Source organism: Gopherus evgoodei, unplaced genomic scaffold (genome assembly GCF_007399415.2).
Source record: "Gopherus evgoodei ecotype Sinaloan lineage unplaced genomic scaffold, rGopEvg1_v1.p scaffold_40_arrow_ctg1, whole genome shotgun sequence".
Classification (NCBI taxonomy): domain Eukaryota; kingdom Metazoa; phylum Chordata; order Testudines; family Testudinidae; genus Gopherus; species Gopherus evgoodei.
In genome coordinates this window covers 2,157,603-2,172,508 of record NW_022060061.1, presented here as the reverse complement: position 1 = coordinate 2,172,508, position 14,906 = coordinate 2,157,603, and the positions used below count along the sequence as shown (strand labels likewise).

The 14,906-nt window shown below is 56.1% G+C and overlaps 1 protein-coding gene across 13 annotated transcripts in view; it reads right to left on the bottom strand.

The window, feature by feature from the left end:
- CACNA1A (calcium voltage-gated channel subunit alpha1 A) overlaps positions 1–14,906 on the bottom strand; it is a 180,588-nt gene that overhangs the window by 44,012 nt on the left and 121,670 nt on the right. For 12 of the 13 annotated variants that reach the window (XM_030546108.1, XM_030546115.1, XM_030546107.1 and 9 more), the window contains 6 exons: positions 14,169–14,279; positions 12,556–12,639; positions 5,129–5,245; positions 4,321–4,386; positions 3,989–4,089; positions 2,371–2,521 (listed from right to left, as the gene is read on the bottom strand). In XM_030546108.1, the coding sequence (XP_030401968.1) occupies positions 2,371–2,521; positions 3,989–4,089; positions 4,321–4,386; positions 5,129–5,245; positions 12,556–12,639; positions 14,169–14,279 (630 nt within the window). The remainder of the gene's footprint in view (positions 1–2,370; positions 2,522–3,988; positions 4,090–4,320; positions 4,387–5,128; positions 5,246–12,555; positions 12,640–14,168; positions 14,280–14,906) is intronic. The other variant, XM_030546117.1, reaches the window with a different exon arrangement.

The window sequence follows — 14,906 nt, the reverse complement described above, 5'->3', positions numbered from 1 at the left end:
TGGACATACAGATATTCGTACCCTGGAGAGGGTACCATGTATTTCCTCTCGACTCCCTTTGCCGTAGGGGGAATGGAGGCTGGGGACTGCCATAAGGCGTCGGCAGTGGCCTGGATGGTCTTAATGAAAGGCAGAGCCATCCTAGTGGGGGTATCCACCGACAGGATGCTCATGACGGGATCCTCAACCTCCGGGACTTCCTCTACAGGGAGGTTAATGTTAAGCGCCACCCTTCTAAGGAGGTCCTGATGAGCTCTGAGGTCTACAGGCGGGGGCCCTGATGACGAGGTCCCTGCCACCACCTCATCCGGGGAAGAAGAGGATGACACTCCAGGGATGAGAGGGTCCTGAATGGCCTCTTGCTCATGGGTCGGTTCCAGCTCTAGTGGTACTGGGGAGCCTGGCGGATGGATCAGCTGCTCCTCTGTCCCAGCAGGAGGGGGACGGCTGATGGTGGCCTCAGGTGCCCGATGCTCTGAGGAAGCGGGGTGAGTCTGGGGCAAAGGAGCACCCTGGGCCTGGTGGTACGCCCAGGGTGTCCAAAAGGACCTCTGTTGAGGTCCCACGTCCTGAGACCGGACGTCCTGGAAGACCCCGGTAGGCACCTCCGTACCACGGTCCTGGTAGTAGAAACTGTCTGCGTGGGAGGACACAGACATCTGCCTGGATGGCCATGGAGGAGCAGAGAAACTTTGGGCTGAGGTTCCGACGGACCTCGCTCCCCTCCTTAGTGGGGACTGGTGCCGGTATTCAGTGCAGTGCCGTGATCGAGACCGGGACCTGCGACCAGACCAGTGCCGGGAGGTCGACCGGGATCTCGAGTCCCTGCGACATGAGCGGCTCCAGGAGGTATGGTGCCTGGGTCGATGCCGGGAGCTAGAGTGGTGCCTCGAATAGCGAGGTGGGGAGCATGAGTCTGGCCGGTGCCGCGAGTCTGACCGGTGCCATGTAGAGGAATGGTGCTGGGACTGCGAGCGGCGTCGAGAGTGGGAGCGTCATCTCGACCGGGAACGCCTACGGGACCGCGATCTTGAGCGGTGCCGGTCCACTGAGCTGACAGACGGTGGTCCGGTCAGGGTTGGCTTGCCCAGAGATTGGATTACCCGCACCGGCGGAGCCAGGGGGTAGGGGCAGTGCCGCATCCACGAGGGCGATCACGTTTCTCGCCGCCGAAAACGCCTCTGGCGTGGATGGCATGGTGAGCTCTACCGCCGTACGCGCCGGGGAGCTATCAGGCGCCGGACTCGACAGCCCTCACGGGACCAGAATCAACGGTGCCGATGTCGTCAGTGCCGCGGCAGGTATCGGCGCCGGGCGGTCCGATCTAGGCGCACTCTCTGGCTGCGGCGTGGGCGTCGCTAAGGCAGCAGGGGTCTTAGCTTTTTTCGGCCTCGGGGAGAGAGAGCGACGTGGAGTCGACTTCAGTGCCGGTGGCAGCCGGTGCCGGGAGTCTTTAGGCGGACTGGTGCGATCAGGTGCCGTGGGAGTGCCTCTGCTCACCGACTGCCCAGCACTCGGTGCCGAAGGTGGCGGTGTCAAGGCCGCTTCCATGAGGAGCTGTTTTAGTCTGGTGTCCCGCTCGGCTTGAAAGCCTTGCAAATCGAGCACTTAGCAGTTAAGTGCGATTCCCCAAGGCACTTTAAACAGGAGTCGTGCGGGTCTCCTGTGGGCATCGGCCTGTGACAGGCTGACGGTTTGAAACCTGGTGAGCCGGGCATGAGCTCTGGTACCGGGTGCGGGGAAGGGGCTATTCCCCGAACCCCACTAACTAGTAACAACTAATTACACTATTAACCTAATAACTTACAACTAAAACTATCTATCTATATACAAGAACAACAACTATGTATACGACAAGAAGAAGAAAGACTACGAGTAGCTAGGGAAGGTGGAGGTCAGCTAAGCTGCGCTCCACTGTTCCAACGACCGACACGGGCGGTAAGAAGGAACTGAAGGGTGGCCGGGTCAGCTGGGGTATATATCTGGTGCCATAGTGGCGCCACTCCAGGGGGTGCCCAGCCGACCCTCCGAGTGTTGCTAGGGTAAAAAGTTTCCGACAAACGTGCACATGGTGTGCGCACACCTAACTGGAATGGATATGAGCAATCACTCGAAGAAGAACCTACACGTACAAGTCATCACACACAACTCGTGCATGTGCCATTCTGCACACACCTATACACATGTCAACACAACTCCCCCAGGAGCGCATAGAGCACACACACACACCGATGGGCACACACCTAGGAATACCCTAACAGCTCATACACACAGCGCACATATACACCTGTCAACGCACCTCAGCTCACACATACCAGTACACTCACGACTCAGGCCTGCCGCTCCCCGCCCAGCTCCCCGCAGACTCACCAGGAAGGAGCAGAGGAAAATGAAGGAGACAAAATAAAAATAGGCGAACTCATTGCCACACTCATGCTCCTTGATGCCCGAGTTCTCGTCGCAGGGCTTCCCGCTCAGACAGGACAGCATGATCTCGTGCCAGGCCTCGCCTGTGGCGCTCCTGCAGCCGCACAGAGAGAGAGGGGGAAGTGTGTTGGGAGGGCAGTGCAGGGCGGGGGGAGCAACCCAGGCAGCTGTGTTCCAGTCCCCTCAGGCACCTGGGTGCCAGGAATGACACTTGGCACATCTATAGCATCATTCAGCCTAAAGAGCTTACAGGGGTGTTTTTTTTCCAGCTGTTTATACTCGGATCCCTCGCCTGGTGCTGAGATGCAGCCACCTCTGGGGTGCGGGGCGGGGGCTGTTTGTACTGAGATCCCTCACCTGGCACTGAGATGCAGCCACCTCTGGGGTGCGGGGCGGGGGCTGTTTATACTGAGATCCCTCGCCTGGCGCTGAGATGCAGCCACCTCTGGGGTGTGGGGCGGGGGCTGTTTATACTGAGATCCCTCGCCTGGTGCTGAGATGCAGCCACCTCTGGGGTGCGGGGCGGGGGCTGTTTGTACTGAGATCCCTCACCTGGCACTGAGATGCAGCCACCTCTGGGGTGCGGGGCGGGGGCTGTTTATACTGAGATCCCTCGCCTGGCACGGAGATGCAGCCACCTCTGGGGTGTGGGGCGGGGGCTGTTTATACTGAGATCCCTCACCTGGTGCTTATGTGCAGCCACCTCTGGGGCGCGGGGCGGGGGCTGTTTATACTGAGATCCCTCACCTGGTGCTTATGTGCAGCCACCTCTGGGGCGCGGGCTGTTTATACTGAGATCCCTCACCTGGCATTGAGATGCAGCCACCTCTGGGGTGCAGGGCGGGGGCTGTTTATACTGGGATCCCTCGCCTGGCGCTGAGATGCAGCCATCTCTGGGGCGCGGGGCGGGGGCTGTTTATACTGAGATCCCTCACCTGGTGTTTATGTGCAGCCACCTCTGGGGCGCGGGGCGGGGGCTGTTTATACTGAGATCCCTCACCTGGCATTGAGATGCAGCCACCTCTGGGGTGCAGGGCGGGGGCTGTTTATACTCGGATCCCTCGCCTGGCGCTGAGATGCAGCCACCTCTGGGGTGCGGGGCGGGGGCTGTTTATACTGAGATCCCTCACCTGGCACTGAGATGCAGCCACCTCTGGGGTGTGGGGCGGGGGCTGTTTATACTGAGATACCTCACCTGGTGCTTATGTGCAGCCACCTCTGGGGCGCGGGGCGGGGGCTGTTTATACTGAGATCCCGCACCTGGCACTGAGATGCAGCCACCTCTGGGGTGCACAGCGGGGGCAGTTTATACTCAGATCCCTCACCTGGCACTGAGATGCAGCCACATCTGGGGTGCGGGGCGGGGGCTGTTTATACTGGGATCTCTCACCTGGTGCTTAGGTGCAGCCACCTCTAGGGTGGAGCTTGGGGGCTAATTAACAGCCGGACAACCCATGGCATTAGAGCAAGGTATCCCAGGAGGTCAGTTTTCTTGCAATTGTAGTGGGGATGGGACACAGATCTCTGCTCAGTCCAGCTTCTGCCAGGGACAGGGTCTCACCTAAACAGAAGCATGAGGGCCTGGAAGAAGGTTCGGAAGTTGTTGTGTTCTGTGATAGCCGAGTCCTCCTCTTCGTCTTCGATGCCAATGTTACCAAACACCTGCAAAGGCAGAGGGCCCTCAGACAGCAATGGGGATGGGGCCTCATCTCTCTCCTGCAGACAGTCTGCTCCAGCACCCAGGCACAGCTGGCTTGGAGCCCAGCGCAACCCTAACCCTCATGTGTGCGCGGAGGATTCACTCCCAATCCAAGGCACTAGTGCTCGGTCTCCAGCCCGCAGAATGGCCTGTGACGGTGTCCTGCCCCCCGAGCTGGCTGGCCTGACACTCACCTGCATGCCGATGATGGCGTAGATGAAGAACAGCATAGCAATCAGCAGGCAGACGTAGGGAAGGGCCTAGGGAGAGAAGCAGAGCAGGGCACGTCACTCATAGGGGGCTTTAAACCTTGCGCCCTGCCAGGCTAATAGCTTCCCCCTGTGCTGGACCAGCGGCTGCTTCTCCATTCAATGCAGCAAAATCCAGCTCACACCCCTGATGTGCACCATTGGCTGGATCGCCGGGGGAGCACGTTGGGAGATTCTCACCCGCCCGCCCGCCCGCCGTGTCTCCTCCAGCGCTCAGCACAGGGAAGGCACAGACGGGGAAGAGACCTGCCACCACAGCAACACCGACCCAATCCACGGCCTACTGAAACCAGAGGGAGGCTGTCATTGCTGCCCCAGGCACCCACCCTGGGCCAGGGGAGTCAGCAACTGAGGTGGGAACAGCACCTGGATGCCACCCTGCTGAGACACTTTGAGATAGATAGATAGAAAGAGAGAGAGAGATTGAGGGGGTGGATGGGCATAGATAGATAGATAGATAGATAGATAGATAGATAGATAGATGTGCATGGGGACGGACAGACGGAAGGGTGTGTATGGGATGGCTGGATAGACAGAGTACAAGTGGATGGATGGGATTCTATGGGGATAGACAGAGAGGTCTGTATGGGGGCAAATGGACAGATGTGGAATCAATATATCTTCAGAGTCAAGGGTCCAGCCCACATACGCTAAACCTTGGGCAGTCACGATGGGTCAGTCATTCAGTGAGTCAGTTGCTGGGTTCCTGGCCCAGCCCCCCAGCCCCAGTCACCTTAAAGGACTGGACGAAGGTCCACAGCAGGATGCGGATGGTGTAGCCCTGACGTAGGAGCTTGATAAGGCGGGCAGCACGGAAGAGCCGCAGGAAACTCAGGTTGATGAAGTTGTTCTGAGGGGATGAAAGGAAGGAGAGGTGAGCGCTACCCGTGGGCGCAAGAGGGGAGATCCTCACCCCCAGGGAAGACTGCCCTGGACATGTGCCTGAATCCACTCAGCACCGCAGGGGAACAACCCAGGAAAACATCAACTCAACACACATGACTAACCCACCAACTCACAACTAAAACGAAATACACGGAGAACTCAGGAAAGTATTAATAAAATAATAACAACACCATCAATTGTGATCATTATTAGCAATGAATAGCAACTGTTTATAACAACCAATACTACTAATTATTATTATTCACAATGCCATTAATTAATAACTAATGATAAATAGCAGCAATGCATAATATTAACAAATAATAGATAATAAATTATTATAATACACAATGCTATTACTAATTGTTATAAGATAAATAAATGATAATGCATAGTATTATTAAACCAATGATATAACCAATAATACCACTGATAAATAATAAATGGTATTGCAATGCATATTAATAAATAATAGTAATATAATACATAATACTATTAATATAAACAATACCAAATCATGATAATTATAATACACAATAAATAACTATAATGATTATAATGCATTGGATGCTATTAAGAATAAAATGAATATTAATGAATTAATAGTGTTGTTAATTTAATAAAAATAAATGATAAATAATATTAATACAAATAATGATACTTAACCGTGACAATGAATGATAACACTATTAAAAATTACAGCATGGAAGCCACCCAACAATCTCCACCCACCAGCCATCCCTGAAAAAGGGGAAACGAACATAAAGGAAATTAAGAAGCCGGGCTCATCCAATTGGGAACTCAATGGTTACTTGTCAATATCAGGGTTATATATTGTTAACTATCCCAACAACCAAATGCACTGATATTTTCTGACACAAGCAGGTAGAGCATTGTGGGGTCACATCACACATATACTGCGCACACACAACCAGAGAGAATGAAAGCAGGACAAGTGCCGGGAGAGGGGGAGTCCGTGGTGGGAAGGGATCTGGGGACTTGCAAGGTTACAGATCACATGTGATGATTGGGACCTCAAATGCATCTGTCTCTGTGCACCCAACAGCCACGCTGGGATGCTCCCTGGAATAACGTCTTGAGGCTGGCGGAGGGGGAGGGGGGGCTCAGCCTGCAGGCACAGACAATTCAGTGGGGTTTTGCTCCAAGGGATGGGGAGGGGAGGGCCAAGAGGCTGGGAAGCTCCACTCATCCTGTTGGTTTCACGAAGATGCATTTTGGACCCCCCCTCCCCCAGGAGGGGATGGCATGTGGCTTCTGGGACCGGGCTGAGCAGTGCAAAGTGTGGTAGGCTCTGAAGTTCCCACAGGGCACTGGCGGCTGGAGTTGGGCAATTCTGCCTGGCGCGTTGGGCTGGAGTTCAGTTAATCAGTGGCCCAGGCTGTGTGATGCAGCTCCTTGGTTAACCTCAGGCCACCAACCTCTGCACCCTTGAGGTCACCCCGCCTTTTCTAAGAGACAGACTCGCTCCTGGCATGTAGGCTCTGCTCTGGCTCGGCTCTGGGGTCTGTTTGGCAGATCCATTGCAGACCCGGAGTCAGCTGTGAAGTTCTGACCTCGAGCCCAAGGACTCCCCTTCCCTCTGCCGATCAATGCACAAGTCAGAAGTGGGGCTGGGATCCCAGCTCCTCAGGCCCAGCACAGCACTCGCCCAGGACCCAGCGTTCCAAGCCCACCCTGGAAATTAAAGGACTTGGCTCCTACACCCATTGCTGTTTCCAGCCTCACCCAGCCTGGATCAGTCTGATCCCTTCTCTCCACATCCACAGGGCGGGAGGGACAAATGGAGCAGTGGGGCTGTACTGGGTGACCCCCTGGCTTCAGTGGAAGGTGAAGGTACTCGGACACACGGGGTGTACAGGGGCCTTGCCTTGGTGCCCCCTAATGGGAAATTCTCCCCAGCGGCCAAGAGCACAGCTGGACAGCGCCCTCCTGCTGCTTGTGGGAAGTTCTGCCGGGCAAGAAGAAACCCCTGTGTTTCCAGGGAGCAGCTGTGTAGCTGCACAACACTCACCACGGGACTCGTGCAACTGCACAGCAGATATCACAAGACGTATGTGGCCACACAACACGCACACAGGACTCGCGTACAGCCGCACAACACGTGCCACGGGACTCTTGTGTAATCTCATGACCCAGGCCGTGTGATCCTTGTGCAACAGCCAAACATGCCAGAAAAAGCTTGTGCAGTCGCACAATGCGAGCCACAAGACATGTGCTGCCACACAACATGCACCACCAGGGCTCTGGACCCAACACATCCCATGTGACTCTTACAATTGTAACAGAACAGGCCATATGACTTGTACACAATATAGCCCAGAGCCCCTTGTGTAGTTACACAATGCACAGCAGGGAACTCCTGTGTAGTTAACACAGGTCTAGGGACCTGGCTGTATAATTACACAACAAATTGGAGCTGTTGTGTAACTACAGGCCAATGCAACAATCCATGGTTCCCTGTACGTGGGCACTTCTCTCCAGTCCCCACCCTGCACGGACACGGGGAGGTCTGCCTGCTCCCTGCCCAACAGAAGCTGCCCTGGCGTGTACCCAGAAGTGGTGAGCCACCCCTCCAAGGAGTGAGTGTAACATACGGACTCCAGGGGGGAGCATGCAGCAGCACCCTCTGGGGGCAATGGCAGCAGCACCGATTTATCAGCCTCCCAAACCGACTGAGAAATCGAACAGCGAGGCTCATGCAGGAGCACGGAACAAAAAGGCCCCCCATCTTTGCAGAGAGCGAGAGAAACGGGGGGGAGGGAATGGAGAAGGGAGGGGATCTTCCGTCGTCCCACCCAGGAAGCTCTTCCAATAGGCTCAGCTCCTTTCCACCCTCCTCTCTGCACCTTCGCCCCCTTCTCCCGTCTCTTGGATCTTATGTCTGAGTGAAAAGACAGGGTCCCTCCCCTTCAGCCCTTGCCCCGTACGCCGCCTGGTTAATCTCAGAGGATGCAGAGTTGTTGACCTGGTTTCCAGCTTGCCTCAGATGCTCCCCTCTAGTAGGGCCCAGTCCAGGTCCTGCTGGGATGGGGGGCAGGGTCTGTGTCACGCATGGCAAAGGTGGCAGCCCCTCGCGGTATCCTCGGCAGAGGGGCCATGGAGAGAGCACTCCCCTCTTGCCGCTAGAGGGTGCCCTGCTAAGGTGGCAGGGGGTGTTGTAGGAGTGTGAGGCTTGCCCAGCTGTTGGCAGGGAACCCACCAAGGGTACTTTAAACTCTGAGGCAAACTCAGCCCTCTAGGGCCCTGGGGAGGGGAGAGTGGTGGGGAACAATAGCAGCAGGGCACAGGGGGAAGGAGAGCATGTGCTAGCGTTAGGGTGGGGTGTGGAGGTGGGGGAGGGAAGCAGGCCGCGTGTGCATGCATGGATCTGCATGTGAATGTGTGTGAGGTGCGTGTGCAGACAGTGGGGATGGGGGGGAATAAACGTGTGTCGGGGGGATGCACGCCTGGGGGAAGTGTCCACGTGACATGTGTGTATAGGAGGCCATTTCCATGTGCACACGTGGGGCCCAGACAGGCATAGGCCCTTCTTTGCTCCTTCCTGGTTTCCATCTCCCCTGCCCATCCTGCCCTGCCTCTCAACCAACAGCGATGGGGGGAGCAGTTCCTGCAGCTGTCAGCTGACCTGCCTCTTGGTTCCTTCTTCCCCCCGGTGTGCTCGTGACCCCAGCCCCCAACCCTCAGAGTGTCAGAGCCGGGTCCCTGAGAGTCCTCAGCTAGCTGTAGATCTGAGCCGATACCGTGTGCAGACAGAGGGAGAGGTGAGATGCCTGCTACATAACCTGGGGACCTGCTCTCCTCACTCTGTGCAGCCACTGGGATCTCCCCAGGATCCCTCAAAGTGGAGATCCACCCGTCCACCTGGGGCCTATCCCTTGGCCCACCCACATCTCTACCTAAGGATCTCACTGTCTACCTGAGAATCCGGCCAACCCTTTCTCAGGAGATCAACCCCGGGATCTGGGGGATCTCTCGCCCTCTGACTCAGCGCCACCCCCCAGTTTGTAACACACCATATCACTCAGCCTCCACTAGGCCCTTTGAACAGAAAGGCAAGTACAGAGACTTTTTCTTTTTCGCTGCTTTGTTTCAAAGATCTGTACATCTGGAGGAAAGAAGGGAGAGAGGAAGGAAGGAAGGAAGGCAGAGGGAAAAGAGAGCAGGCTAGCCAGCTAGCTGCAGGCAGTTCCCAGTGCAGTAACTCATGCAATGCAGAGATGAGAGAGTGCTCTTAGATAATGCATTTAGGCTTCAGAAAGATATTCAACCAACCAGATTCTAGACGTAGATGTTGAGATGAATAGGAGGAGAGGAGTTGGGGGCAGAGGGAGAAATTTGAGGGGATTGTTTAGTGTCACAGGTTGATTGGCAACCAGCGCAATACACAGAGATGGAGAGACAGATTGAGGACGGGGTGTTTTGTCGTGGGGGTGGGAGGCGGGGGAAGTTCAGAAATATTAGTTGGCATGGATACACAGACCGATTCAGAGATGGACACATGGATTTTTCATAGTGCATTTTGATTGGATGACATTTTCAGAGGGCGTCGCCCCAAAATAGCACAGTATAAAGAGACAGCATGGAAAGAAGATAAGACAGTCATTATAGAGAGCACACAGCATGAGGCAGGAGACTCCCGACCCACCCGCACAGGGCAGCGCCAGCACCCGCACCCAACCCCACTCCCCTGCCTGCTGAGGGGCCGCTCTGATGCAAGGAAGCGAAGGGCGTGGGTTCTCCCCGGCGCTCGGGACCATGCCCTCCTGCGCAGACCCAAGCATCCAGCCTCCATGGCTTTGCCACCTCAGGCTGAGGTCTTCATCCTCGCAGCTCCTCCCTCCCCCGACCCTAGGAGGTGGGTCAGGAAACTGAGGCACAGAGAGGGGAAGAGACACCCCCAGGATCAGACAGCAAGTCAGTGGCAAAGCTGGGATGAGAATCCAGGAGTCCTAGTTTCCAGCCCTGTCCTCCTAGGTACTAGGCTCTTCTGCCTTCTCTGGGGCTAGCAGCCCTATCCACACAGTTGCACTGGGCCAGAGGGTCACCAGAGGCCTGTAGGTTCTTGGTTATTTCTGAAGGAAGGGCCCGCATGCCGTGTTCCCCGTCCCCCCAGCCCTCCAGAGTTTGCACTGCCGCAGAGTTCTCCTGCCAGCTCGGGTCCATTGAGTTTACATGGCACAGGCCATCAAGGGCAAGAGCAGGTTGAGAAGGTCATGCAAGGGGCCAGCCCCTGACACAGGCATCACCAGTGGCATGCAATGGCTCGGCAGGGCGAGGAGGGGCCTTCGAAAGGGACTTGTGTGCTGGGCTGGATTGGCAAAGGTCCACCCACCAGCAAACCCCACTCCCTGCTGCCAGGGCCTGGCCCCTCGTTCTGCCTGCCTCTGGGATCCCACTGGGATCCAGCCCCCTCCTATCCCCAGACCCACAGACCAGGAGAACCCAAACCTCACACGTGCCAAGAAGCAAAGACCCTATTTTGGCAGAGAGGAGCGCTAGGGCAGGCTAGGTGGCGTCTGAATGTGGGTGGGCAGACAGGTGTGTGAGACGCCAAGGGGCGTGACTTACACTCCTTTTGCACACCCAGACTAGTGTGTCTTGCACACTCAGGGGGTTGGAAGGCAGCTCTCAGAAGGTAGTAAGACCATTTAAAGCAGTTTCACTGAGATCAGGATCTGGGTCTCTGTCACCAGGGGATCCCGGGAGGGATAGGCCTTGCCTGGGAGCAGAGTTGGGACACCCAAGTTCTATCCCCAGCGCTGGGGGTGTGGCCTAGTCCTTACAGCAGGAAGGCAGAGAGGTTTAGGACACCTGGGTTCCCAGCCTCTGGGTGGGAGGGAGCGTGTCCTAGTGATAACAGGAGGAGAATGGGAGGGAGGTCTTCTGGGTACTATTCCCAGCTCTGCTACTGGCTCCCTCTGTGACCTTGGGTGACTGACTCACTGCCCTGCACCTCAGTTTCCTCGTCTGTAAAATGAGGGATAATTATACTGACCCCATCCTGCAGGATTAATTAACACTGGAGGAACGGCTCTCCAGGTGCTAGTTGGTGGCAGAGATGGAGGAGACCTGCTAGATCATTCAGTTCGTCTCCTCAACCCACTCAGGGCTGCTTCCTGCAGTTCTATACCAGGGCTAGTGCCAGTTGGATTAGAGGCATTGCCCTGCCCATCTCCTGTACCCAGCTGCCACCCGCCCCCGACACCACACTGAAGTGCAGACTCCCCTCAAGTTTGTCCAAGGTATTTTCTCCACTACGTTCACTCCATGAACAGGATGATCCCCAATCCCCCCAGGAGAGGTCCCTTGCCCTGACTTTGGGCTGGCTGAGTTCTCTCCAGGTGGGATGTGAACTCTGCCTTGGTGGCTACCAAGGGGCGAGGGCCCGAGCAGGAGGCTTTCTGCAGAGGGCGATGGCCCAGTTCAAATCCAACTGTCAGTAACATGTCTAGCGCTGTGTGCGTGCCCCTGTATGTGTGTATCTGGGGCTGTTCCCCTGCCTCCTAGGGAATGTCCCAGGGCTGCTTTCGGTTTTCTCTGTCCCTAGTTTCCAGGGGCCAGGCTCTGCTCTCAGTTTCACCTGTGTAAATTCGGCATCACTCCAATGAACACTGAAAAGTGACTCTGGATTTACACCAGCATACTGACCCCCAGTGGAGTGACTCCAGATTTAAGCCAGCATATTCACCCCCAGTGGAGTGACTCCGGATTTACACCGGCATACCTACCTCCAGCGGAGTGACTCTGGATTTACACCGGCATACTGATCCCCAGTGGAGTGACTCTGGATTTACACTGACATACCTACCCTCAGTGGAGTGACTCTGGATTTACGCCAGCATGCCCACCACCAATGGAGTGACTTGGGATATGGCATGTGAGATCAGAACCTGGCCCTCACTGAATCCATTTTAGATGGGCAGGAACGCCCAGCTGGGTTTGGTTTTGACTCCATCTGCCTTAACTTCGTCCCTCAGCACTTGGGGTTGTCCCCAGAACAAGAATTCTTGGGCCTCCTCATATAGAAACTGCATGGCTCTCTTCTCCCCATGGTGGCTATCTGGGATGACACCGAATATGGCTCCAACCCAGGTCTCTCCCTCGCCCGGCATCTGTCCTTCCTTGGGGCCAGGCACAATGGGGTAAAAGCCCATCCTGCAGTTCTGTCCCGCTCCCTGCAGTGCCCCCCTCTAGCGAGCGTCCCCCTCTGCTTAAGCTTAGGCCATAAGAGAGGAGGTGGTGTTTCGAACTTACCCCAAACTCTGTCACTAAGATGTCTGTGATGCTACCCAGAACTGTGACAAAATCAAAGATATTCCAGGCATCACGGAAATAATTCTATAAAGAAAAACAAAAACAAAGGACGAAAAGGAACAGCAACACAGCAGCAAACATTCAACGACATTCACAACGGAAGCAACAGCAACGAGAACAGAGAGTCATCCCCCGACCCCAGCCCCATCTCCTCCCTGCCCCCAGTGCCCTGATCCCGGGAGAGTGAGGCCCAGGTTACCTTTTCGGTGAGCTCCAATGGATCTGGCAGGCAAGAGGGGAGGGGGTCGAAAGGGTTAATTTGAAGGAGTGGTGAGGGTATCCTTGGCACCTTGAAATGTTCCTGGGGTGTCTGGTGTGACCGGGGCCTGATGCTGATCTCGGTTACCCGTGGGAATGACGATGGTGCAAAGACTGTGGTGTGACACTGCTGTGTCATGGGTGTAAGGGCCAGACCAAAACTCCATTGAGATCAGTGGGAACCTCTCCACTCATTTCAAGGGGCTCTGGATCAGGACCCACCTATGAGCAGAATCAAGCCCAGGTTCTCTGGCCCCCGGGATCAATCAGCTAAACCCAGGGGGATGCCCCCTCCCCCTCCAAAACTTTGGAAAAGTGCCCCCACCCTAGGCCCAATCAGAATGGACAGTTAGATGGACACTTAAAATGAAAGAATAAAACACACAAGAGCAGAATATGTTACTGTTGCTGGGATCTTTCTGGCCAAGGGACAGAAACACGTCCTTGGCTGGATTCCCCGAGCCGGAGAAGAAATCACAGCCCTCTCCCACCCCGCCAGAGCTACCAGTTCCCAAGCTGTCCACAGCTCTGTGGAGCAAGCCCCCAATGGAGAAATGAACCCAGCACAGCAAACACAAGGAATTATGAGAAAACAGCCCAGTCAGAATAAGGGAATGAGGATCAAAAATCAGCCACACTGTCTGGGGGAGATTCATTCTCTTTTTTTTCCTTTCTCCATCTATCAGCGTCTGCTCTCCCTGCCAGACCAGCCGGTGCTGCTTCTGCAATCCAGCCTCTTAGCCTCCCTGAGCACCCCTCACTCTTGGCTCCTGCCTGAACGGAAGCCCAGATCCCTCTGTGCGGGATGGAGTCAGTTCCTTGCCCCGAGCACCTGCACCAGTGATGGGAGGCTCAAACCCCCAGGGATCTTCAGTGAGCCATGAATGGAGACTGGACTCCTTCATGTCCCCCGGGGAGACGATGCTAATGGACCTTACTAGTGGGACATTTCTCCTACGGTCCCTCTTTATTTTGCTCCCCGTAATCCTCATTATAGTTCCCTGAACCACGCAGAACCACCGCCACCCTTCCCCAAGCTGGAGTCACCTTACGAAGTGCTTGGAGATGCCTTCAACAATCTCCTCTTAGTTGCCTGTTGGCAAGGTGTTCTGATGCTCACTCACAGGATGTGTGGGGGAAGAGTGTCAAATCCCCATCTGGTAAAGGGGGAGGGCGAGGCACTGGGTTGGAAGAACAGGTGGGGAACCTCTCCTGCTGGAGGAGCCGAGTTCTGTCTTTTATTTCCATCATAACACCCCATGCTCCCTAGTGGAATTGGCTGCGGAGACACTTACCAGCACTCCAAAGGCCATGATCTTCAGCAGACACTCCAGGGAAAATAATGAAGTGAAGACGTGGTTGAACATCTTTAGCACATTCTCATAAGCAGTTGAGGCCTTGTCGAACTAAAGGCAAGAGAAGAGAGCAAAAAAATCAGCCCCACGGGAGGGGCCAGGACCCCAGGCTACAGATCAGCCCCACGGGAGGGGCCAGGACCCCGGCTACAGATCAGCCCCACGGGAGGGGCCAGGACCCCAGGCTACAGATCAGCCCCACGGGAGGGGCCAGGACCCCAGGCTACAGATCGGCCCCACGGGAGGGGCCAGGACGCCAGGCTACAGATCGGCCCCACGGGAGGGGCCAGGACCCCAGCTACAGATCAGCCCCACGGGAGGGGCCAGGACCCCAGGCTACAGATCAGCCCCACGGGAGGGGCCAGGACCCCAGGCTACAGATCGGCCCCACGGGAGGGGCCAGGACCCCAGGCTACAGATCAGCCCCACGGGAGGGGCCAGGACCCCAGGCTACAGATCGGCCCCATGGGAGGGGCCAGGACGCCAGGCTACAGATCGGCCCCACGGGAGGGGCCAGGACGCCAGGCTACAGATCGGCCCCACGGGAGGGGCCAGGACCCCAGGCTACAGATCAGCCCCACGGGAGGGGCCAGGACCCCAGGCTACAGATCGGCCCCACGGGAGGGGCCAGGACCCCAGGCCACAGATCGGCCCCATGGGATCGGGTGGATGGGGGAC